The following is a 25,419-nucleotide window of genomic DNA, read 5'->3' as shown; positions in this document are numbered from 1 at the left end:
AATGGGGAAGAGGAGGAGGTTTTAGTACGGTGATACAGGGAAAAGGGACAGAATGGGAGACTGGCCATCATCCTAGACATTTTGAAAACAGCTTTCATGCTTGACCTCAGATACTCATTGCAGTTGTTCCAGCAGTACACTATCCTGTTAACAGATCCCAACGTGCTAAAATCATCAGAATATCGGTGGTCAAAACCCAGCCTATGGGTTTACATACTTTTAAGCTGAAAGCAAAAACTCTTTATTCCTGCTGCAGGAAACCTTCACAGTGGAAATCATCAGGCCAAATGTAATAAAAAATTAGACATGGGAAGGCCTGGAGGTTACAGGTTGCAAAAATCACACTGCAGTTGGTGTATGTTCAGCTGTCTGTAACCTAGGGACAAAGCAAGCCCTATTGCACCTAACATTTGGTTCGTAAATCTGGAGATCTGAACTTTTCTCTGTTCCCTGTTTTTGGTTGTTGTTTTTTGACAGATAACACGCAGAATATCTACCGGGTCAGCCCAGATGGGTCTCTGAGAGTGACCTTTGCCAGTGGAATGGAAATCACGCTTAACACGGAGCCTCATATTCTAGCAGGGGTTGTCAGCCCCACTTTAGGGAAGTGCAATATCTCCCTTCCTGGCGAGCATAACTCAAATCTCATTGAATGGAGGCAAAGGAGGGAGCAGACCAAAGGCAATATCTCCACGTTTGAGAGAAGGCTAAGGGTAAGGCTTCCTCTTGTGTAAAGTGCAGTGTTCCCTTTGAAAGCCGTTGAAGTAAAATCATGTTGAAATGTTCTACTTTGTAAGAAGAGCAGTGGAAAGTTTGTATCAATGGTGGGCCCCAGCCATGAATTTCAAAACCAAATTCCTCCGACAGTCGCAGGGATGTTTGATCTCTGTTTGATTTTTGTTGTGAGACTTGACCTGAAGACATAATTACTTTTTTTCTTCCTCTTCTTTTTCAACCAAGAACTTAATTATGGCTTTGGAAGAAGCTGTGAGCAAAGGACAATGCGTAGATACTCTGGCACAGCAGCGGAGTTGGAGCCACATTCTGCCTCTCTCAGATCTATCGACCCTCTTTCTTCTGGGGGAAATAACAGATGCCAGCCTCTGCCTGGGCAGAGGGTCTCGCAGGGCATACCTTGGGTGTCCCGGCCAGTGCGTTTCCTGCAAGCCAGAGTGATGTAGAGCCTCCCTGTGTATCCAGACAGGCTGTGTATTCTGCCCTCTACCACACGCTCTCAAACCCCCTCACTCCCTCTTGTTGGGTTACGCTACGTCTCTAATAAAGAATTACTTTATGTCGTGGTTTAACCCCAGCCAGCAGCCAAGCACCACGCAGCCGCTCCCTCGCTCTCCGTCCCTTCCCCCCCCGCTCCCGGTGGGATGGGGAGGAGAATTGGGAAAGAAGGCAGAACTCGTGGGTTGAGATAAGAACAGTTTAATAACCAAAGTAAAATATAATATTAACAATAATAATAATGAAATATAATAATAATAGTAATGAAAAGGAATATAACAAAAAAAAAAGGGGGAGGGGAGGAAAAAAACCCAGTGATGCACAATGCAATTGCTCACCACCCACTGACCGATGCCAGAGCCGTGATCCGCCCCTCCTGGCCAACTCCCCCCAGTTTATATACTGGGCATGACGTTCCCTGGTATGGAATATCCCTTTGGCTAGTTCGGGTCAGCTGCCCTGGCCATGCTCCCTCCCAGCTTCTTGCACACCTGCTTGCTGGCAGAGCATGGGAAAGTGAAAAGTCCTTGGCTTAAGATAAGCGCTACTTAGCAACAGCTAAACCATCAGAGTGTTATCAACATCATTCTCACACTAAATCTGAGACGCAGCACTGTACCAGCTACTAAGAAGAGAGTTAACTCTGTCCCAGCCGAAACCAGGACACTTTAACATTGCATCCGTAGCTTATTTTTATCTGTGAGGAGAAGTCACAGATTACAATGACAGATGGTCAACATTCAGCATTTAATTAGGTAACGCTAAGGCTCAAAGAGACTGCTACCTTGCAGAACAGGTTTTTTACAAAATCAGTTCTGTTTTTCACATGAATACCCCTTAAAATGCCTGTACCAGTAGTACGACTGGGAATTTTGGCCTTAAAAATATTGCATTATTAACTACAACCTTTCTGGATAGATATTATCTCTGAAGGTACATCTGTTAGCTCTGAAAATGTAGAGATGGTTATTAAGGTCTCTGGATTGTCTTTGGGTTATGAGACACTATATATTTTTTAAAAGTGTATAATCTGTTTGGTTTTCAACCGCTCTGATCAATCAAAAGCAGAAGACTTGGAAGATCTGGCCAGACTTGCCACTGCATGTGAAACAGCTGTTTGAAAGGACATCTTTCAGATTTGACAGTCACAGTTGCTTTATTAGGGATCTTGCAAGTGGGGAGAAGCTTCGTTTAGTTTTTCTTGCCCATCTTCTGACTGCCCTCTCTCTAGCGTGGTGTGAGTCCTCGTAGCCCTGTCTAGGGAGGCAGCTGAACTTAATACAGTGGCAAACATGTTAAGATGGCAGGATCCAAACTATGGCCTCCATGGCTCACGTTACCTAATCAATTGATTTTTGTGAGATTTTGTGCTTAAATAACTGTATGGCACATTTTTCTTTAAGGATCTTATGTAATAAAATCTTAAACGGAAAGGATGTAGTCAGTCATCTATTCTGTTCATGACAGTTATATTTAATATAAGTACTTCATCCTGCACGGTTTTCCTATTATGCAGTTTATATTTTCTAGTGTTGAAATTGATTTCAGGTTCTTTTAACTCATTTTCACTTGTTTCTGCATGGTCCTTAATATTGCCTGCCAAAAAAGGGAGGAAATTCACAAATTGATCAGGATTAAATGGATTCTGGCTGTAGGCATAAAATGTTCATTGAAATACTGCAACACTGAAGCTATCCAGAGCTCAGCTGATTGACCTGCCTCTGGATCAGTCTGTTGGTGCATAGAACTACTCATGTACTACTCCTTCTCCTCTTTCCCCTTCATCCAGTGAGAAGATGGAAGGTGAAGGTGAAGTATAAGAATGATTTTGATGTGCTGCTGTCCTATTTTCTCTGTCCCTCCAAAAATATCCACTAGCATCACAGCAGCTGACCATTGCGTCGTTACTTGTGTAAATTGTGGGTTTTTATACCTACCCAAGATCAAGGGGGCTTATGGATTGTCCCTGCCTACTCAGAAGGACAAGTCAGCTGCCTGTATTACAATGTTTTCCCTTCCCTTGCCTGTACTGAGCTCCAGGACTATCAGTCTGAGGGCTGTCGGGGCAAGGCTGGAGGGAACCTGGTGGGATAGCACTTTACATGAGGATTTGGTAGTGGAAAGGAAGAGAAACATTCTGCGCATAGGATACACCGTGTAAATAGACACAAGAGAAAGGGACAAATGGACTATTGAGGCTGTTACTGCCAATAAGAAGGACTTTGGAGGACAGGTGAAATATATGGGTCCTGGAGTTCAGCTTTAGCGCTGAGAAGTTTGCATGGGATGCTGATGGAGTGGGGAGTCAGTGGAGGTGGAAGGAGCTGGAACAGTGCAGCTGGCGAGGAAGGCAAAGGAGCCGCAGAATTTACCCAGAGACAGCTATCTTTCCTTGGTGATTAAAGGAAATATGCAGGACAGCAGGAGCAAAAATACCATCATATAGTGTGTTTGAAGCAGTATGCCAAATAATGAAAGAGATTTAGGGCTTACTGTTGACAGATCTTTGAGTACTCCTGGGGAAAAAAAATGTAGCATCATTAGAAGTCCTTATGCTGAATGAGGTTCTGGTTCTTCTGAAAACTTCTCATGAGTTATATTTTAAAAAGAAAGTTTTTAAACACTTAATATGCCATGACTGGCACAATAGGAAGTGTGTTAGAAAGCTTGCAATGTAGGGCAGAAAGAACTATGATGAACTTTGAAAATATATGTAAAGAAAAGCTCTGGGGATTGGGCCAGTTCTCAATGGAAATGAACAGACTTGCAGGAGCCCTCAGTTAAAGAAAAAAACCAGCACAATGGAAGAGTTTTCTGAGGAAAAAAGAAGCATAGAAATGAGGTTTAAAGATGTTACTTAGAGATCAGTCCTGATACCGTCATTGAAACAAACGTCTTTGAGTGCTAAGAGGTATAAATTAGAGGCAGGTAACTGGGGACGAGGTAAAGGATGACCCAGTTGAGAAGAAGAAACCTTTTCTTTCTCTACCTAGTCCTAACATTTTTAATTCTTAATCACAGTTAGCAGCCATCTTGAAAGCATGTCACTCTGTTGGTGTTATTTCCAGTTTTGGAAAGAGGCCACTGTTAGCACATTCTGAATAATGCTGTAAATGTTGTGTTTTAAAAAGTGGGATTTCTGCATGGTGCAAATTCCCTGCTCTAGAAATAGCGCAGAATTGAGTAAGTGAACTGAAATGCTAGAACAGACATCTAACTTTATCTCAGTATCTAAATCAATGTGGGAAATGGGAATTAATCACGGGTTTCCTTTAAGTGCAGAACTGCCTGCCCTGGCGCTTCCTGAAAGTATATAAAACAGTCTGTAGGCATGTATGCATTTTATATTAATAATAAATCTATGTACAATCAGGCATTTTAACATCAATCTTAATCTAGCAAGACTTCTTTTTTATCAATTGAACTGCTATTTTAATTGACTTCTAAAAATGAAGCAAAGGCTGTTGTTAAAACCAATGAGCATGATGCATAGTAATACACTGATTAGAATGCAGCTCTGTTCCCTCCTGTCTTAGAGGAACTCGGCATTGGATGCAGTCCAGGTTTTATAACTGAATATCTATGAAATTGAAAATTCAACGCTTGGCCAGTCTTACTTATTTTTGCTTTTTTTTTCTTTTTTAATAACAAAAAAGGAAGTAACTCACTGGCCTCAATTCTAAAGTCCTGCAGATACAGGCTTTGACAGCTATGTTTATTATTGCATTTAGCAAATGATCTCCCTTTATTTACCAGTCTTACAGCAAGTTCTAATGATAGGACCAAATCCTCTGCCAGTGTGTCAGTTTACGTTGACTCAAATCAAAACACAGACAAGGAAATAATACAATCATCTCATCTGATTTACACATTGTAGACAGTTTAGGCTGGAGGATGAAAGTCAAGAGAAGTGCACATTTATGTGATTATTTACACTGCAAAATTTCTAGCTGTAAAACTAATGGAAGTAAAGTCAACGAATGTTTAAAAATATATAATATATATATCTTTTTATGCACTACTAACATTAAGTCAGCTGAATTTTCTCCCTGTTTTCATGAGCTGAAATTCTGACGTGACATTGCTTTCAGAAACCAGTTTTCCCTGGCTTGCAACAGAACGCATGAGCTCCAGCCTCTCACAGGGGCTCCTTACTACATTGTATGTACGTTGGAGGAGTCGTCTTTAAGAAGCCAATGGGATTTGAAATCAGCTTTTCAGTGTCAACATTGAAATGAGGCCTGCTGCCCATGTACCGTCCTGTCTTGCCTTGAGAAGGATGTTAAATTTAACTTAAATCTAATATAAGAAAGTAAACAAATGAGACATAAAATGTGGAATATAAAGGAAATAGTGGCATCCACCCAAACCTTATTTTAACTCTGTGAGCTTTCAAATACTGCTGCTATCCACTTCACTGCTAATTCTGCCTCTGTTTCGTTTTCATTCTTATTTGTTGTATCGTCCCTGAAATTTAGATTGCAAGCAATTTGTATTCAAGACTTTCCTTTCTCCTAACTGCATTCTGCAATAATAATAATAATAGCAATAAGAACATTAAATATGTACATAGACAGTAAATGAATATGAGCCAGGGTATATCCCCTGCTTGCTTTTCAGTTATTTTACCACCAAGAGGGTTTGTTTTTAGAAATTGCAAGAAGTTTGCAAAGAAATATATTATAATACACCTAATCCAGCAGACTGTATACAAGCAAATATAGTTGAACTGAGCATCACATTTTACTTGGGCTTCTTAACTATCATTAGAGCATAAATTGTAATAGTTACAGCGGTCTACAGGGGTATATAGGTATTTTACAGCTATTGTAAATGAACACTATTAAAGTTAGACATGTGTGTATATAAAACCCCAGGAATGGTAGTTGAAGAAAGAACACCTGCTTCTTCTAGATTTTCAAATTATTTTGTATCTAAAAACAGAAAGGGGAAAGAAAAAAAATGTTCCTGCTAATCACTACCACCGTATGATCCCAGCTTGAATTATTAAACAGGTATTCTTAACGATTTACTTCACGGCTATGCCTCCAGGTCTCAGTGAGGAGCAAGCACTGTGCTGTGCACTGTGCTAACACCTGCACTGGTGTCGTTTCTGCTGTAAGGAATTTATTAATTGGAATAGATTAATACAAGTGATTAGATAAAATGCAGTAGATGCGCATTGAGCATTGATCTGAAAAAGACAAGTCAATGAACAATGTCTTCTGGTTCCCTAAATTCTCTCTCTGATTTAAATGTGGTTTAATAGTGATTGCCCAGTGACTGAATGATGTAAGGAGGTAGATGATGAAAGCACTGGATAAATATATTTAGTCTTCATGAATCTGGTTCAGCTTTGAACTTGATTTCAGATTGAGAATTTGAAGGGCTGCCCTCTGCATTTTCCTGTTGGACCATAAATGTTAACAGATAGTAGCACAGCCACTCTGTTAGTCTGTCGGACACAGTGAGTTTAACAAATGTTGCAGGTCCCAAATGTGACGAGAGAGCTGCAACAAGGAATACGGCTGGCAGCAGGCACCGCTGCCCCTGGCTTTCACGAGCTCTGGGACTGGGGTGGTTCTGTGAAGAAGTATGAGGACGCTGGTGAGCAGGGTCTTCGGGAGCTACAAGCACAGCTCTTCCCTTTGCGGCATCAGTATGCGACCTGGCGTGGGCTATCCCAGAGCCGTAGCTGACCTGTCAACATTAACAGAGCTTAAGAGAGAGGATGTGAGACAGGATATCTTTGTTAGTTTGGGGGCTTAACTACACGTCTTTGGCTGGAATCAAAAAGTCCATCCACAGAGAGATGAAAGTTGCGAAGAAAGAAGAAAAACTTAGGAAAAGGTGAGAGCAGAGGTGAGGGTTTAGCACATGGAAGTAGGAAGCATCCTGTAATGCAAAGTATAGTAATACTGAATGCAAGCAGCATTTTGTTTCTTGATCCTCCTGTTTCTCATCTGAATATTTTTCTATTTTCTTGTCTTTAATAAGGCCTAAATTCTCCATCGTAATGTTAAACCGTTGCACGTTTTGATTAGAGCTGACACAGAAATATGGGTTGTGTGTGATTAAGATGCATTGTTTTCTTACCTTACTGTATCTTTGTGTTTAGGCCCACAACAGAAACCTGCTCTCCATTGATTTCGATCATGTAACCAGAACAGGAAAGATTTATGATGATCATCGAAAATTCACTCTTCGGATTATGTATGACCAGACAGGACGCCCAATTTTATGGTCGCCCATCAGCAAGTACAATGAGGTCAATATCTCTTATTCACATTCTGGATTAGTCACCTATATCCAAAGAGGAACCTGGACTGAGAAAATGGAGTATGATCCAAGTGGGAACATAATTTCCAGAACATGGGCAGATGGTAAAATATGGAGTTACACATATTTAGAAAAGGTAAATCATTTAAAAAGTGGATTGTTGTACCAAGGCAAAAATATTTGTTTTGATATAGATATTACATTGTGAACTATGTTATAATGCTATCTCTTGCAAGAGTATTTAAGACTTTTTAAACAGAAAATGCATACAATTGCATAGCTAGATAAAAATGTCTCCGGACATGCTTAGACCTATGTGCTACCAGTTCAAACCTGCCATAGTTTAGTTCTGAAGAAAGTTATTAGCACCTCAGATTTGTTTAACTGGTAAGTAGAAATGACTTCTTGGTCTCAGTCCAAGTCCAAGTGAACAAAGGACACTCTCACTGGTGAAAAATATGTTGCCACTCTGTGTAACATAGTCAAAAATATAACAGTCACTGAAAAGGAACTGTTTCCTCCCCACAAACACAGTTCTTTTAAGCCAAAATTATGAGGCAGTGAGTACAAGCTTGCACCTACTCAGTGCTGCGCTGTAAAAAAGGGATTGGTCCTGTGAGGCGAACGATTACTTCAGTATTTATGAGGGCTATTTGGGGGGGGAAATATTAATGTGAAATGAGTTATTGCTCTGCTTTTATAGTGACTTCGTGTCTAAATTGCCTGAGTATTGTAATCTTCATTTATGTCTGTAGGTAATGGTCACAAGATGGGGGAATAGGTGTTGTACAGCCTAAGGAAGCATCTCCCTCATCTGTAGAAGCGTCTCATTTGGTATCATCGTGTCTCTCAAAACCAAAAAGCCAATCAGTATTTTTAAAGCTTTCAGAACTTAGTGTGAAATTGTATTCAAACAGTTTCCTTTTAAACTTTTTTTTTTTCAAATAGCAACATCTTGGACTATCCAATGTACCCTGAGTTTGCAGAACATTTTCTCTGAACCTGTTAACCACAGGGAAGGGCTAGGAGGGGGCAGGTGAGGTAAAACTGATAGCGGGTCTTGCACGCAGGAAATCCAATCACTTTGAAGTTAGTTACATATTTAAAAGTTCCAAATGTGTACTTTTAAGATAAACTTTGCTGTACTTATTTTGAATGTATTTAAGCCTGATCCTCAAAAAACTTAAACCTAACCCAGAATAAAAAAACGGTTTAGACTGGAGAATGCGTAAAAACGTGATTCCTTCCTTGTCTGCATGCAGTATGGTTCTTGCGCGTGTTAACAAGATTGGCAAACCCTAGAAGCTTCAGAAGTTTCGTTCAGATAAATTTGTCAGGGCTTCTTTTGTCTGTATGCTCTTCTGCAAATTGCAAGTAAACAGGCGTTTAGTAAAGCTTTCAAATATTTGGGCAATATGCCTTTGGAGGAATCTTTTATTTTTTCTTTGGGCCTAATGGACCGTAATTTTGGCAAGATGTATGCTTCTTATCTTTCCAAACCACTTTGTCTGTTCTTAGTTTATGATGAGCTTATAAATAAAGTCACGTAACTTAAAACTGTTATTCTGGAATTCTGCACAAGTGGCCAAATCCTGATCTTGTAGAAGCAAATGGCGAAAGATTACTGGTTCAGGTAGCAGCAGGCTTGGGTTATGCTGTAACTTGTCATTAAAATTATTGAAAGTCATACACACTGTGGACATAATCTTCCAGCTATTTAATGTACTTTTATCACTGTTTGTTCCTTGTGCCAAAGAAAGATGAATTCACTGTCAAAAGTAGACATTGAGATATCATTTTGTGGCTCCATCAAAGTCAATAACTCATTGTGTTAATTATGTAATGATTGCTAAAGGTTGTCTGAAACCTCATAAGACCCAATGATTCCTTTTATCAAAAAATCAATTATATAGTTTGCTTCCAATTCATAGCTGTTTAATTCTTCATTTTTTAGCACTTGATGAGTTAATTGTACATCTTCAAAAATCTCTACCCCTTCCAAAATTAGCCCCAATAATTTAGGGTTTAGCAAGCACTATGATAATAGCACTGTAAATAATTTTTACTGCTGAGATTCAGTTCCTCTTGTTTTGGTCACTTTCCTCAATTAGTTAATGGTATTATAAAATCTGAATGCTCCAAGCTTGCTTCCAAAATCCTGCCGTTTACCACCAGACAAAATAGATGAGCGGCTGCGTCTGTATGTTGGACAGAAATGACATCTAGTGGTGATGCTCAGCATTTCTCTGTATTCCCAGTAGAGCTCCAAGTAATTGCCACTGCCTGTTTGTCTCAATATACCATGCGGCATCAATCATTACGTGGTTGACCAGGCTCTGGTTGCTTTTATAAAATGACAGCTTTTTGGATGTTTATGAGCTACCCTCTGAAATCCTTTAAAACAATTAGAACCCAATTTGTACAAAGAGTTGAAAAATCTATTGTAATATTATTAGGATGAATTGGGAATTAATTTTTTTTCTCTTTATGGTATCCTTTAATAGGCTAGAGAGGATACTAAGTCTCCAACCCTTGTACTGTCTATCCTTTTACTATCCCAGACAAAAGTGGAAAAGCCACAAAGTGCTGTAAAAATGGCACACAGGGGCACTAAAGTTATATTAGAGATGTTTCTGATCTTGTTATTCATGCTCTGTCAATGGCAGACAGCTTAAAAACAGGCCCGGGAGCAGTATATAGAGAGAGGCGTCACATCAGTGCTAGGAGAGAGTTCAGCCAGTGGTTTACTGCAGATTGGGGACTCTTGACTGAAGGTGAAAACAAAATAAACACTGTGCGTGTTAGAAATGCTTGGCAGACCAGCAATAAAGCGATCAGAAAAAGCTCGGTGTAAAGGTCTGTCGTCACCAGTTGGCAGAGTGTAACTTGCGAGTGGCATATGTTGGTGCTCTCTGGCTTGCGTACAGGTGACAGATGTCTTTCACCAAGGGCAGGAAGGAATACATCTTGGGAGGGCAGGCGGCTGGGGCGGCAGAGAGGATGGCCAAGGCTTAGCCTATCTTCGGTCCTTTGAATAAGCACTCGGGTTATTTGTCAGAGCAAAGTGGCTTAGGGCCAATGTTACTTAACACATTGCAGGGCTGAGCTCTCAGTGTTTTCTTCGCAGAGGAGATTTTTGAGCTTAGAGGAAAAAAAACCCTTTTTTTCTGATTTTCTTCCCCAGTGCTCTATGAAAAAGCAATCACACTGCTCCTCATAAGACTTTGTTTTGCATTATGTCTCGATCATGCAGAAGCCTGACAAATTTGCTTACGTGCCTGGTAGGTTTGGGCTGTGAGTTAAGAACTGTGCAGTGTCAGCGCTCCGTCTCAGCTCAGACAGTGTGGCAAGGATGTGCAGTGCTCTGCTCCAGCCGTGCCACTTACTGGAGCTGGAGGAAGGCTATAAGGTTCCCCCATACATTTTCACTCTGTGTTTTCATGATGCTTGTTTCAACAGTGACTGTTCACCAGTGGGCCTGTACTCTGTGACACCGTGACTTTGCACATGACTGGTGAAAAGGTTTACAGAACCCAAACTTTAAATTTGCACAGAAAAATATCTGCCATGCTTGCACATTCATCTGCCAAACAAACAAGCCAGATTTCACTGACCAGCCACAATTAACCAACACAGGGCAAATATCAAGTACTTGTGTAGAAATTATATTCTTTGTAAACATGAAAAACCAGAGATAGAAGTAGTCACACCAAAGAACCTGCAGACCATTTTCACCCATCTGTAAGCGTGGAGATACTGTGACCTCTGGGGCAATGTGCATTTAATAGAAGACATACAGAAGAAGGGGTAGGTCTGTGCTAGAGAGATGCAGAGTGCCAATAAAAGCTAAACACCTTGTACACACCATTGAAAGTTTCCCCTTTCCACCTCCCCTAGAAACATCTGCTGGTGCAGATGCTCTGCCTGTGTGTGAGGAAGAGGTTCCCTCTGTTTTTGCTTCCTGGGAGGATGACCTAAATATTTCAAAGCAACATAGCAAGTCAGCATGAGGCTGAAATGCTACTGAGCGCCACATCTGCCTTCCAGTTTGGAGGTCCTTATCTCTAGACTTACCATTATTCTCCTCCTGTTTTGTACCACCTTGCTGGTCGGGTCTCCTGGAGCTGAAAGCTTCACTTGGAATTGTACAGGCAGTAAGAGCAAACTACAAGAGTGGAAGGTTGTTCTAGCATTTCCTTAACCTTCAGGCACTCACTAGGTGAATAATCGTTTGCTTGATCAGCCACTTATGCTGCCATTCCTGTTTGATTGCAGTCCGTGATGCTCCTGTTGCACAGCCAGCGCCGCTACATCTTTGAGTACGACCAGTCCGACTACCTGCTCTCGGTCACCATGCCGAGCATGGTGCGCCATGCCTTGCAAACCATGTTGTCCGTCGGGTACTACCGCAACATCTATACCCCTCCGGACAGCAATGCGGCTTTCGTACAGGACGTCACCAGAGACGGACGGCTTCTGCAAACATTATATCCTGGGACGGGACGCAGAGTCCTTTACAAATACACCAAACAGTCCCGACTTTCCGAGATTCTTTATGATACTACTCAAGTCACGTTCACCTATGAGGAATCTTCCGGGGTTATTAAAACAATACATTTAATGCATGATGGGTTCATCTGTACCATCAGATACAGGCAAACAGGTTTGTGTAACTGTGACTACTTTGCTAAAGTTTTTGGCCCTGATCCTGCACTTGTCTGGCATGAAATTCCATTATTTTTATGTCTACAAGTTCTTATATTTTATGTTTCAATAGAAAAATATGTGTGTATATCTCTATGTCTGTGTCCATAGGCATATATAGCTGTCCCACTTGAAATACAGTTTTCTTTTTATTGCTTGGCATAGAATAGCTCTTATAATGTTTGATTGGTTTTATTCCACTGTGTGGATATTTGCTAAATACTAAATCAAGTTGTTTTATTGTTTGTATTTTCAAGTTTCCCTGTTTATACCATAATATAACATAAATTCAAAAGGACTGTTTATATGAGGAAGGAAATCACCATGTAAAATAAATTTAGTTTAGAATTATCTTGTAAGTAAATAGAAATCATAATTATGAATAAAATAGCATTCATTTAAACAAATGTTAATAAAATATAAATATTTTGTAGAGCAAGCATTAATAAAGGTTTGTGAGAGAATAATCTAACATATTCTTAGTTAATGGTATTTTCTGAGACAGTCAAGCAGCAATAAGGCTTAAGGGTATATTTGAGTTCATCGCCTGTCTGTGCTAGATCCGTAGGGTAAGTATACTGTGGACATAATTAATTATTTTTCTTGCTCTTCCTCTTTCCCCTGTTTGTTTTGGGCAGGTCCGCTTATCGGTCGCCAAATCTTCAGGTTTAGTGAAGAAGGGCTTGTAAATGCCAGATTTGACTACAGCTATAACAACTTCCGTGTCACGAGCATGCAGGCCATGATAAACGAGACGCCTCTTCCCATAGATCTGTACCGTTACGTCGATGTTTCTGGCAGGACTGAACAATTTGGAAAATTCAGTGTAATTAATTATGATTTAAACCAAGTTATAACCACCACTGTGATGAAACATACCAAGATTTTTAGTGCCAGTGGTCAGGTGATTGAAGTACAATATGAAATTCTCAAGTCTATCGCTTACTGGATGACCATCCAGTATGATAATATGGGTCGTATGGTGATCTGTGATATACGCGTCGGTGTAGATGCCAATATAACAAGATATTTTTACGAATATGATGCTGATGGTCAACTTCAGACTGTGTCTGTGAACGATAAAACCCAGTGGCGCTACAGCTATGACCTTAATGGCAACATCAACTTGCTGAGCCATGGAAACAGCGCGCGCCTCACTCCTCTGAGATACGATCTGAGAGATCGCATTACCAGACTTGGAGAAATTCAATATAAAATGGACGAAGATGGTTTTCTCAGGCAAAGAGGCAATGAGATCTTTGAGTACAATTCTAATGGTCTGCTGAACAAAGCATACAACAAAGTGTCTGGCTGGACTGTGCAATACTGTTATGATGGTCTTGGAAGACGAGTTGCAAGCAAATCAAGCCTAGGACAACACTTACAGTTCTTCTATGCTGATCTTTCCAACCCAATAAGAGTTACTCACTTGTACAATCATACTAGCTCGGAAATAACATCCCTATATTATGATCTTCAAGGTCATCTCATTGCAATGGAATTAAGCAGCGGAGAAGAATATTATGTTGCTTGTGATAACACTGGAACACCTCTAGCTGTATTTAGCAGTCGGGGCCAAGTCATAAAAGAAATTTTGTACACCCCATATGGAGAGATCTACCAGGACACTAATCCAGATTTCCAGGTTATCATTGGTTTTCACGGAGGGCTTTATGATTCTTTTACTAAATTAGTTCATCTGGGTCAGCGGGACTATGATGTCATTGCTGGTCGGTGGACGACACCAAATCATCATATATGGAAACACCTGAATGCTGTCCCACAACCATTTAATCTCTACTCATTTGAAAATAATTACCCAGTTGGCAGAATCCAAGACGTTGCTAAGTATACAACAGGTAAAAGTAACACGTTTCTCATGAAAATACAACTTTTTATCGAATTCTGGTATGGATTCAAGACTCCAGAAATCTTTTGCGTACATCCAAAGTTACCGTTTGGCTCTAATCTTACATATATTAAAGTCATTTCTTTAATAGATAACATCTTTCTGAGCTTGATCTGTTTTCTATAGCCTTTATGGTAACCAAGAAAATAATTAATAGTTGTTTCTGCTGCTTTTCTAAGTGCTGAAATTAGGGGAACAATGGAGGCAGCTTAATTTGAATTTCTTCCGTTATAAATAGATAGAAAGTACACTATTGATTTGAGTATAGCTATGCTTTGTAATCAAATAATTTGTTTGCTACAATAAATGCTGTAACCAGTACTGAAAACATAAATTGATGTGAAATCATTATTTCTGCATAGCTGGGATTTCTGCAGACTACCCTCACTTTTTCTAGGATTTATGCGCCTTATTGCCAGCATCCTTTTCTTGTTTTGTAGACATTGGAAGTTGGCTAGAGCTGTTTGGTTTCCAGTTGCACAACGTACTACCTGGATTCCCAAAACCAGAGATAGAAGCTTTGGAGACAACATACGAACTTCTACAGCTTCAAACAAAAACCCAAGAGTGGGATCCTGGAAAGGTTAGCAAAAACTCTGTTCAGCTGCTTCTAATACTAAATTAAGGCATTTTATTAGAAAATATTGGAGACCAAGGAAACAATGTGACTGTATCTTTCAACATAACAGACAAGGCAAATGGTCTAACAACGCTAGAAACTTTAATGTTGTCAATTAGGTACTGGCATCAGAGTGGAGGAGAGTTTTAAGGAGAAGCTTTTAGCAACACAGTGAAGGAACTTTGCAGCTGTTTACAGAGAAACTGTCCAAATTTGAGGGGCAGGATGGGCAAAAGGGTAAAAGTGTTTGTGTGAAAATTGAAAAAGCTACAACAAATTTTGTGGAATTAAAAAATTAGCAGATTTTCATCTTTGTTAGCAAAGATGCCACAAGAGATGCAAAATCACTGAGGGTATAGAGTCTGTACCTCTGCATAGTTATTGCAGGAAAACAGAAATGTTGCTATGGATTTGTAGGGGGTCTGTAAAACTCAGCCTTGCTCCAGGGCTTCCTTTCAGTAAAGAAGAGCCGTGCAGCAGCTATCAGGGTCTAGCAGTCAATGTAACTGCAACAGGACCAACTACCGATATTCTGAGCAGGCATTCATGTTTTGCATTTGACCATACAAGCATCTGTTAACAAAGAAATCTGATTTTGCAAAGATGAGAGACAAAAGGTGCCTTTCCTCTAATGTAGTCAGGAAAAGGAAGTATAAAGTGGTGTGAGTTCACATTCGTAGCATTTAACACACTTCTTTTCCCATGCACAAATGACTGCACTAAGTGCAGGGGGCTGGAGGGGCAGAGCTCATTCCAGATGTAGGAGCATATCCGTGTAAAATTGTCACTGAGATATTAAAGAAGCTATTACAAAGGCACAGAAGAAGTGTAGTGATGGGTATAGTGTTAAAAGACAAATACATGGTTGGAGTGAGGGGTTTTTTTAGTCTCAATGGGGAGCAAGATCTACAGATCTGATGTACTTGCGTGGTTCCTATTGTTCTAGTGTCTTGAGACCTTCACAGCCTGCTTTTCTTAAAGAATGTTTTATAAAAACTGTTACTGCTATTTTACAGAAGACATAATTAGACGCACAGAGACTAAGCATAGAATCATGTGAAAGAGCACAGCTTTGAGTTCAGCTTTCCCCATGCCTAAGAGTCGAAAGACCAGCCATTAGAGTAACAATAACTCAAGGGGGGAGGAAGAAAAAAAAGGAAGAATAAATAAAAAAATAGCATTTGTGATAAACATGTGTTCCATTTGTTTTCTAGAAACGAAAGAGTCCAAGAGACAGAAAGCAATACATTAGGCAATGAGAAAGCCTGTGCATATACCCAGGCTCTGTAGATGTGCACGATGTTTTTCAAACAAATTGAAGATCCATTCTGAGCAATTAAGAGATTAGTAGGGTCTGTGAGACACTATAATGAACTGCAAGGCGGCTCATCTGCAAACTTTATTGGTATTTTCTTTTCCAGACTATCCTTGGTATTCAGTGTGAGCTACAAAAGCAACTCCGAAACTTTATATCCTTGGATCAACTTCCTATGACACCCAGGTATAGTGATGGCAAGTGCTATGAGGGAGTGAAGCAACCGAGATTCGCAGCTATTCCTTCAGTATTCGGAAAAGGCATCAAATTTGCTATAAAGGATGGTATAGTGACAGCTGACATTATAGGCGTGGCTAACGAGGACAGCCGGCGCATTGCTGCCATCCTCAACAACGCTCACTACCTGGAGAACCTGCATTTCACCATAGAGGGCCGAGACACGCATTACTTCATCAAGCTGGGGTCTTTGGAAGAAGATTTGGCCCTAATCGGCAACACCGGAGGACGACGCATCTTGGAGAATGGCGTCAACGTCACAGTGTCGCAGATGACTTCTGTGATCAACGGGAGGACTAGACGCTTTGCTGACATCCAGCTCCAGCACAGCGCACTGTGCTTTAACGTTCGGTATGGAACAACGGTGGAAGAAGAAAAAAACCATGTCTTAGAGGTAGCCAGGCAGAGAGCCGTGGCTCAGGCCTGGACTAAGGAGCAGAGACGGCTGCAGGAAGGGGAAGAAGGTATTAGGGCATGGACAGATGGAGAGAAACAGCAGCTTTTAAGCACTGGGCGGGTACAAGGCTACGATGGATATTTTGTTTTATCTGTGGAGCAGTATCTCGAACTTTCTGACAGTGCCAATAATATTCACTTTATGAGACAGAGTGAAATAGGCAGAAGGTAACAAAGAAAATCTCTGCCTTTGCGTCACCAAAGACTGCCTGTTTTTAAACGTAAAATGGTTTATTGTATTGGTTTTTCTAGATCAGAACTCTGTATATATAAATATAGAGGAAAAAACATATCCAACTGCCTTTAAATGTGACAGAAGATGGTATTTTAATATTGTTCGTTTAACTCTTTGAGAGATGACAGTGACGATTTTTAGTTCTTGTGTGGCAGTATTCAAAAATTTCAGAAGCAGAGTCCTGACAGCTGAGCAGCGCGGCCTGCGCGCGAGGTGCCCGGGGTGACACCGCACATCCCTGCGGGGTAGGGGAAAGAGCAGCGTGCTCTGCCTTCTTCTAAAGAAACACGACTTTTTTGTTGTTGTTGATTTAATAGTTCACCAATTATTTAAAAGGTTACAGAGCCTGATTCTGCAACCCGTATTTACTGGGTAGTTTTTATCCCGGTGAGATCTCCCATAAGTTCAAGGGATTGCACAGAGAAACCAGACTGCGTATGGAAACTTTGTAGTTGCTCACCAACCCCGCACATGTCATTCCTCATAGCTATGATCGAAGGGGTTTTCTAACCTGGGAAACCCGACTTGTATTGGATACAGTTAGTAAAAGGCTATCCCGTATGGCCTTTAGCTTTGCTCGGCCGTAGCCACCTCTCAGCCACTCAGTGATGGACACCACGTTGCATCTACTTTTGCATGTGGGGGCCTCTCTCCCGAGGTTTCCCTCTGCGCTGGGTTATGCTGGAGTCCGGCGGCACACGTAGAGCTGCCGATCTTCCTGGCGGAGGGGTGCAGCCTGGCACCGCACTGCTGGGCTTCAGCCAGGCGTCAGGGGTGGCCAAAGAAGGGCTTCGCGAGCACTGTAGTCGACAGGAGTCTCTCCGCTGACATCAGCGTGCTCCAAACTGGGCTTTAACTCAGTGCTTTTGGGACAACCCTCGTTACCCAGCTGGGAGGGCCCACACGGTGCAGTAACAACAAGCCGTGCAGGATCAGTCCTGTCTGTAGTCGTTGGGCCAGGACTCGTCTTTTCACAGATCATTTGGAAATTGCAGTGTTGTTGGGTTTAGGCATCGCGTTCTTTTCATCTCAAATTAATAATCCTGTTGTATTACTCATTTTTTCAAGTCTGAAGAAGATTGGTGGGTTGGGAGTTGATGAACCTAAGTGTGGATAGTAAATATGTTGATAAACGTAGAACATTTTGGGGATGACTCTTCACTTTTCAGCTCAATATCTAGAGCACATAGAAAAGCATTATATTGCATGGACAGAAATTTTTATTTCCCAAGGTATCATGCGCTGCTGGCACAGTTATTTCATAGCAGAGTAGGTGATCCTTCTTTCAGCTTGTCATTTTTAAAAGACCTGATTATCGGGAGGTGGGGAGGGCACACGGGGAGGGGGGGACGGTTAAGCAGATTTCCTTTACTGACTTTCAGAGGGAGCTAGAAGTCTTGTTATAGAGCCTGTGTATCCGTAACAGTGATGTTATTGCACATTTCTTTCAAAACAGACATGGTAAATATATTGAAACAATTTCTGCTCATATTTACTGAAGCCAACAAAGTGCTTTCTTTGTCTTTCTTCCTTTCTTTCCAGTTTTCTTTTTTCCCTTGTTTTTGGGCAAGTGGAGCAGACTGTACCAAAGTTAGAGATGAGCCTGAACTGGCACCTGAGACCTGAACCTCCCCAGGGCTTTGAACTCGGGTCTCAGCCTCACACCATTAGCATCTCTTTCCAGACTCCTTCTGCTCCCCCGGGAGCCAGCGCAGCTTTGGGGGTGCAGGATCAGGCCGAGCGAGAGCCTGGCCCGTACAACCACCCTCTACTCCCCAGCCAGGGGGAATCGTGGACCAAAATCTGCACATACACATTTTGATCAGGCTCATCATTAACTAACGTACAGAACTGGGAGCTGACAGCATCCAGGTTTGACAGCTCTGATTTCTGTAATTTTCCATACGATCACGGAGAATTTGAATACCTCCACACCAGCCTAAAAATGGACCTTTGAATCCTTGAGCCTCTAATATGCTTTTAATCAATGGAAGAATAATTTATGAATTGTATATAGAGAGTGCATTCATAAACGTGATGATGTATTTTATCACTGATCCAAGATGTCAATATTAGAGTCTATTTTACTTATATTTTAAGCAATTATACTTTTTTGCAATTCACTAATGAGGATCATTTTCAAACGGCTTTAAATATCCATTATAAACAAATATTTGAAGCTATTAGAATTACCTTGAACTGTGCATTTCTAGTATGTAATACATATTTAGTTAGCTTGTGCCTTTAGTTTCTTAAAGTTATCTTTGTATTATATGCGGGAAATGCACTTTGTATTACCTACAGCTGTGTTTTTTAATACTGCCTTGATTACTGTTGTTCTCATACTATGCCAAAAGGTCAAAGAGTGAAATGGGTTACAAGTTTGTCTCTGAAAGTAGATTTGGCATTTTCCCAGTTCCTGAGTGCAGTGTAAGGTACATTCTTGAACAATATTTCTTAGGAGAATATGGATATGTAAAGAATCACATGACATTACATGGCCCGGTTACAAAAGCAAAAAAAATGCCTTCATCGTAACGCTTTCAGAAATTTAGGAAGCTAAATACAAATGTCGTGTTGAGATGACAGTGCTAAAGAAAAGAGTTGTGACTGAAGGAGCACTGGAGACTGAAGTCGTAGCTACACATGGGCCAGCCAGCAGTGATTCGTGAGAACTAAGCAGACAAATAGCTTTGGACCATCTTGTTCATGAACAACCTCAGATGGAGGCAGGGAATATTTCAGTCTCCATTTTTTTTTCCTAGTAGTTAGACCAATTTCTCAGTGTTGTTTTTTGTAGTTTTCTGTTCTTTCTTTTTTTTTTTTTTTTAATTTTTTTTATTTTGCACTATAGCCTAGAGACCCAAATGAGAAAAAGAAAAATAATGGCATAGAAATTGTTACTGTTATTTAGATCAGATAATCTGATGCTAGCATTCTGCACTGCAAACAAGGTTCTGAAAGTGGAACAAAATAAAATAAAATAAAATAAAAGCCACTGTTGCACACTATCCTGTAGCAAAGTACCTACCACGAGAAATACGTGCTATATTTTTTATGACAGCCAAACAAATAGTGTGTACAAGTAATGTTTCCTTTGCTTTCGTATTTATTTAGCAAATCTAGAACATTTCAAAGGTATAAATATATATATATAGATATCTATGTAGAACATAGCCAAATAAATATATATGAACTGGTCAATGTGCATCTCGGTATACACATCCTAGCTGTTTGGTTTGAGCTCTTTAACGTCCTCTGAGTTGTACACCAGCTGGGTAGAGGTGGCCTCTCTTTCTGGCCGTGAGCGCTCCCGAAGCGCTGGCGTCCCGGCCCTGCGCTCCCCTGCCCGCCGAGCCCCCGCTCCGCCGGCGCCCAGCGCCGGGGTTGCAGAGCAGCAGCTCTTCCAGGTGAGCGATGGCCACCGGTGCCCAGCGCCGGGGTTGCAGAGCAGCAGCTCTTCCAGGTGAGCGATGGCCACCGGTGCTGCTGGAAGCCGAGGTACAGCCCCGAAGGGGAAAGCGGTTTAGGCAGAGGAGCTCCCGTTTTAGCCCGAGCGAAAAGAGCGCGGCAGATCCCTGGCAGGGTGTTAGCTTGCTCGGGGGGATTCGCCGTAGCGTGGCTGATCTAGCACGGTGACGCTCAGATCAGGCTGCCGCCGACAGCCGTTAAGGGTTTTCCCCGTCAAATGCTGACTGTTATTTAAACCTCTCCTTGATACAAACCATTACCAGGTCAAAAGCGCCCTGACTGCCAGAGGAATCGCTTCTCGGCAGAAACTGGGAACGGTGGAGTCGGACTCGCTGTGGATTTGTCTGGGCATTTGTCACCTGCCATTATTTGTCTAAGGAAACGTGTTTGACAATTTCCAGTTTTTCCTTAGATCTCGTGTGGACTTTAGCCTTTTAATAAATGTTAGTATATCAGATCGTGTCCTTGACAGTATTTTACTTGTATGAACCATGATAAAACATTAAAATCTTCATACTCTTCAGGCAGAAGTGTCAATAAACGAGAAAGAGAAGCATAGCATACGATATATGTCAAAGTAACGTTCCTTTTTAGCTTTCTCATCAACAGTAAAAATGTTTACAATGTATGCCAAGATCTTCACTTTCTGTCTAACACCAGTTAGAGGTTCTGATCTTACAGAAATTGTGTTATAATGGCCTCAGCCTCGTTGCTAGGAAACAATAGATCCCAATTTTTTTATTCCTGCTCTAACTCCTGTGCTGAATAGTGACTGGATACTGTACAGGTTTATGTTATATGGCTGCAGTTAAATGGTCTGATGCATTTTGCTCTGGGTTTCAGACCAGAAGCATGCATTTTCTACAAGAACATCCCAGCAACACGCTGTAAATATTGAAAGTTAATATATTACGTGTCGATATTTGAAAAAGAAAGTACTTTGACTATTTCATTTTTAAAAAATAAAGGTGCAAACTGATGGCATGTGACGTTGTCTTTGTTTACACCATGTATTTGGGATATTCTGGTCGTGTCAGTAAAAGGTGCTTCCATACAGCTAAATAAGGGCTTCAGGCAATGTTGGTTGATTCAAAAGTTGGGGGGCAGGGGGTTGCTAGCAAGATTTAATTTTACTTCTGATTCACCAAAGTTCATGCGTATAACTGCAGGTTTCACTGCAGGTGAAATCACAGGCAGTTCCTGCGCACAGGTTATTGCATTTCATCAGAACAAACCTGAGAGAGGAAAAAAAACTCTGCTAAATGCCTTTGCGCTCCCAAGAACTGAGTGGGTGAAGTCGACAGTGGTGGTAGGGGACGAGGAGCAAAGTTTAAGTACCTGCATGTTCGGTAGAGCTGCCTCAAACAGATGATGATGAACGACTGTGTGTATCAGAAGTGTGCACGTGAGGAAAAATAAAAGCCCAGCACATGCAACAGAGAGGAGGAGACAGTGAACCAGAGGGGCAGAAGGAGTGTTTAAGGCTAAAGGAAAGGTTACGTGGTGAAAAACAGATCGGAGCAGTTGGGCTGGGCAATAACCCAGCGTTAGGGCTGAGGCTGGAAGAGCTGTGTTGGATAGATAAGAAGGAAGCGAGGCCAAAGGGGTGCCCTAGTAGAAAAGGGAAGAATACCAGCCTGGGAGACGGTGTTGATTTAGTGCTGCAGGAGGTCTGTCACAGCCGTAGCCGGGGAGTAGGGGAGGGCTTAGTGGAGGCAAAACCAGAGCTGTGGCAGGATTAGTCGCTGCAGAGGAGCGGCATTGCCTTTGCTGGCAAGAAGGCAGAGCAAGGAGGGCCGGGGCAGCGGATGCAGAGTCCCCGCGCTGAGCTGCAAAATCAGCAGTCGGAGCCAGGGCTGCGGCACCCAGGGGAAGGGGGGGAACGGGAGGGCTGGGGTGGGACAGGGCAGAGCAACCGCGGTAGCGAGGGGCTGCGTCCCAGTGTGGCTGCAGCCTGGCAGGGGTGGTGGGAAGGAAGAAGCGCCTGGGAAGTCATGCCCGCAGAATGCAGCTGCTGATCTCTGAAAGGATCTGTAGCTCTTCACACCTAAGTCAATGCATGAAATCTATATAATTTCCATATTACTGTTCCCGTAACCAAACATTGACTCCTTGTCCCACAGGTACCATGAGCTTCTCTCTCTGTTTCCACCTTGTTTAAGCCTACAGCAATTCCAGACCCTTGGGTACCCAAAAGAAACAACACAAACAAGCCTCTGTCTTAATAATTTACATCAGAAACTGAAACGACATTCTCAGCTTTAAACAAAAATGGCATCTTCTGCCATTTTATGTATTTTTTAGAAGAACAATGCACTGCTGGAGTCATCCATAGTCAAACCGGTTATCCTCAGCTCACTGCCCCGCAGATTGGACGCACGGCTGCTGCTCCTGCGCCACAGGGTTTGCACATGCGGCACTGACAGCCTCAGCCTTTGCTTGAAGTCAATAGGACATTTCTATAGGAAACAGCCCTGGGGCAAAGTGCTTCCCGCTACATTTATCCCCACCACTGTGCAATCATCTGCCACAGACCATTTCCACGCACACCCTTCCCTGCTCCCAGGGGAGGCGAGGTAAACCAGGAGTTTAGCCCCAGCACTTAGAAAGCAAAAGGGCTCCCCGGGGAAGCCTGGGGGCACACGTGCACTCTGCCAGCACCCAGCAGGTCGGTTGGTTTCGGGGAAGGATGGTTTGCAGGAGCACAAAGCCAGAGAGGAACGGCCAGGGACCAGCTGCCGCAGACGCGCAGCAAGCCGGGAAACCTTTAAGGCACAGAGGAGGAGGGAAAGGTTCCATGGGCACAAGTGACAGCAAAGCAGCCGGTGCTGCGGCCGTTGCACTCCGTGCTGGCGGTGGGCAGTTCAGCGCCTCCATGGCTGATGTTGGCTGAATTATGTAACGATTAAGAAAACAGCTTTTAAATATTTTATTAAAGAGTAAATCATGCTGGATCTGCCACTGTATGGCATTGTATTAAGATAAGACCCCTATTTCAACCAACAAGCATATGTAACAAGGAGGCGCAGAGCAACACATGCACACACAGTGTAAAATATGATGTGACTAGTCAAGGGGATGGGACATTTCACCGCAAATGAAGTTTGACCTTCATTTAGACAGAAACTGAGTAATGAACTGAAATTGTCACAATTTTGCAATGGTATTGCCCACCGATCCCTGTTATGATGGGGCTGTGTATTTTTTGCATTTATTCCCATTGCTGGTTTACAAGGAACATGTTGTGCTTCACAGAAAATGTTTTATTGCTTGCACTGTCTCACTCACACACTGTCTCTTACACACACACACACACACACACACACACACAGAGCCACTTACAGGGAGAAAAAAAAGAAGTAAACCTTGCAGCCTTATCAAATGCTGCTTGGAGCATCCTAACCTTGCTGAATCCTGCACTTGCAGCCCATTTTGCTCTGTCACTGTTCGCATCCAGCTTGCCTTTAGTGAAGTGAAAACAAGGCAGGATCCAGGATACCAACAATCAAGCAGATTATGGGTGGAGGGTTTTTTAACATAGTGGTGAAGGAGGCTTCCCCGTGTAAGTATCGTGTCTGCAGCTACAAAGACACGCACTGGGGCTATGGCAGGGAAGTAGCTGCTGCCTCGGGAGCCGCCGCCAGCCCCAAGGAGCTGCGGTGCCTCTCACTGTGCCGCCCAGCCATGGATGGCCGCGTCTGGTGGAATTTGGTTCGTTTTGTTCTCTTGAGCCTGTAGCCTGGTGTTTCTGGAAAAAGTCTCTTTCCCTCTTAGGAAATGTTTCCAGCCTTCCAAGCTGTGCAGAATTTGGAATTACAGGCATGAAACATTTAACCAGAGCAACCCAAAGGTGGCTATACAATGTTTAAGAGTTGTTTTTTAAAAATATATATTTTTGTAGTCCATTTGCAGTCACTGTTAGTCTTGTGCTTTGGAAGGGAGCGCGGGAGAATCACGTTCTTTTGATAGTCAGGACCGATTGTGTGGGTTGAAGGGTGACTAACAGTGGCACAAACCTAGCAGCCAGAACAGACGCATCCCCCTTGCAGACCGAGCGCACACGACCAAGGCTGGGCCGGGGCTGGGGTCCCTCCCAAAGCTCCCAGGAGCTCACGCAAGCCTGCCGGGCAGAAACCCACACAGGGGGAGCCCGGACCATGTCTGCCACCCTTTGACTGCAGTGCAGATACAGTACTAGCTCCTGAAACAAGAGGGCTGTAGGACATCCAGTCTGTTCAGAAGTGTTTCCTACTGTCTGCCAGTTCAGGCAGGACAGTGTCATCATGCTTGTCAAAGCCCACCTGTAAAAGGCACGTACTCTGAGTTCCCTGGTAGCCACGTGCTAACCCTGCGCAGCTGACGAGTCCTGTAGATTCAAACCTCTCCTCCAGGAGCCCAGCAGCAGCATGGAAACACACATGGATCGGTAAAGAAAAGCAGAGAAACTGTCATGCGAAAATAATAATTTATTTTTTAAAACTGTATGCAGGGGTGGTTTCTTTCAAGTACAGAGAATATCTAAAAGCAAAAAGAGCGATGTTCTCCACTTCACTGGTTGTTCTCGGTTACTCAGTGCGTTGCTTAAGCTTTTGATCGTTTGTGCAAACTACAAATTTTGTGCATCCGGGCAGTGGTGGCCAGTTCTGCTGAGTTACAGGGCAGAGCGCCTGGTGTGATAGGAAATTAGTTAGCGGGGATCCTCATGGAGCCACTTCTGCAATATCTTTAGGAACTGTATGAATGACAGACACACAGCCCACCCAAGGCAAGGACACTTTAATGTAAGCAATTTTCCTAAGGCTATAAAAGGGGACTTGCCCAGTTCTGCATAAATGCCAACCAGAACAAAGCAAAGAGTCCACAGTTAAGTAATGTAAAATTAGTAACTAATAATTAATTAGGAACTAATCTTGAAGCGAAAAATATTTTTACTTGAGAGTACAAAGAGAAAAAAAAGACAT

General features: G+C 42.3%; 1 protein-coding gene across 1 annotated transcript in view; it reads left to right on the top strand.

Moving 5' to 3' along the window:
• Positions 1-17,003, top strand: part of TENM1 (teneurin transmembrane protein 1) — an 840,514-nt gene extending 823,511 nt beyond the window's left edge. The window contains exons 29-34 of the mRNA XM_050901608.1: positions 478-713; positions 7,352-7,648; positions 11,788-12,175; positions 12,855-14,075; positions 14,566-14,708; positions 16,166-17,003. Coding sequence (XP_050757565.1) covers positions 478-713; positions 7,352-7,648; positions 11,788-12,175; positions 12,855-14,075; positions 14,566-14,708; positions 16,166-16,924 — 3,044 coding nt within the window. The 3' untranslated portion in view covers positions 16,925-17,003. The remainder of the gene's footprint in view (positions 1-477; positions 714-7,351; positions 7,649-11,787; positions 12,176-12,854; positions 14,076-14,565; positions 14,709-16,165) is intronic.
• The last annotated feature ends 8,416 nt before the right edge of the window (positions 17,004-25,419 follow it).

Source organism: Gymnogyps californianus, chromosome 9 (assembly GCF_018139145.2).
Source record: "Gymnogyps californianus isolate 813 chromosome 9, ASM1813914v2, whole genome shotgun sequence".
In the NCBI taxonomy this organism is placed as follows: domain Eukaryota; kingdom Metazoa; phylum Chordata; class Aves; order Accipitriformes; family Cathartidae; genus Gymnogyps; species Gymnogyps californianus.
Note: the sequence above shows the minus strand (reverse complement) of the source record. Positions and strands in the feature narration are given on the sequence as shown.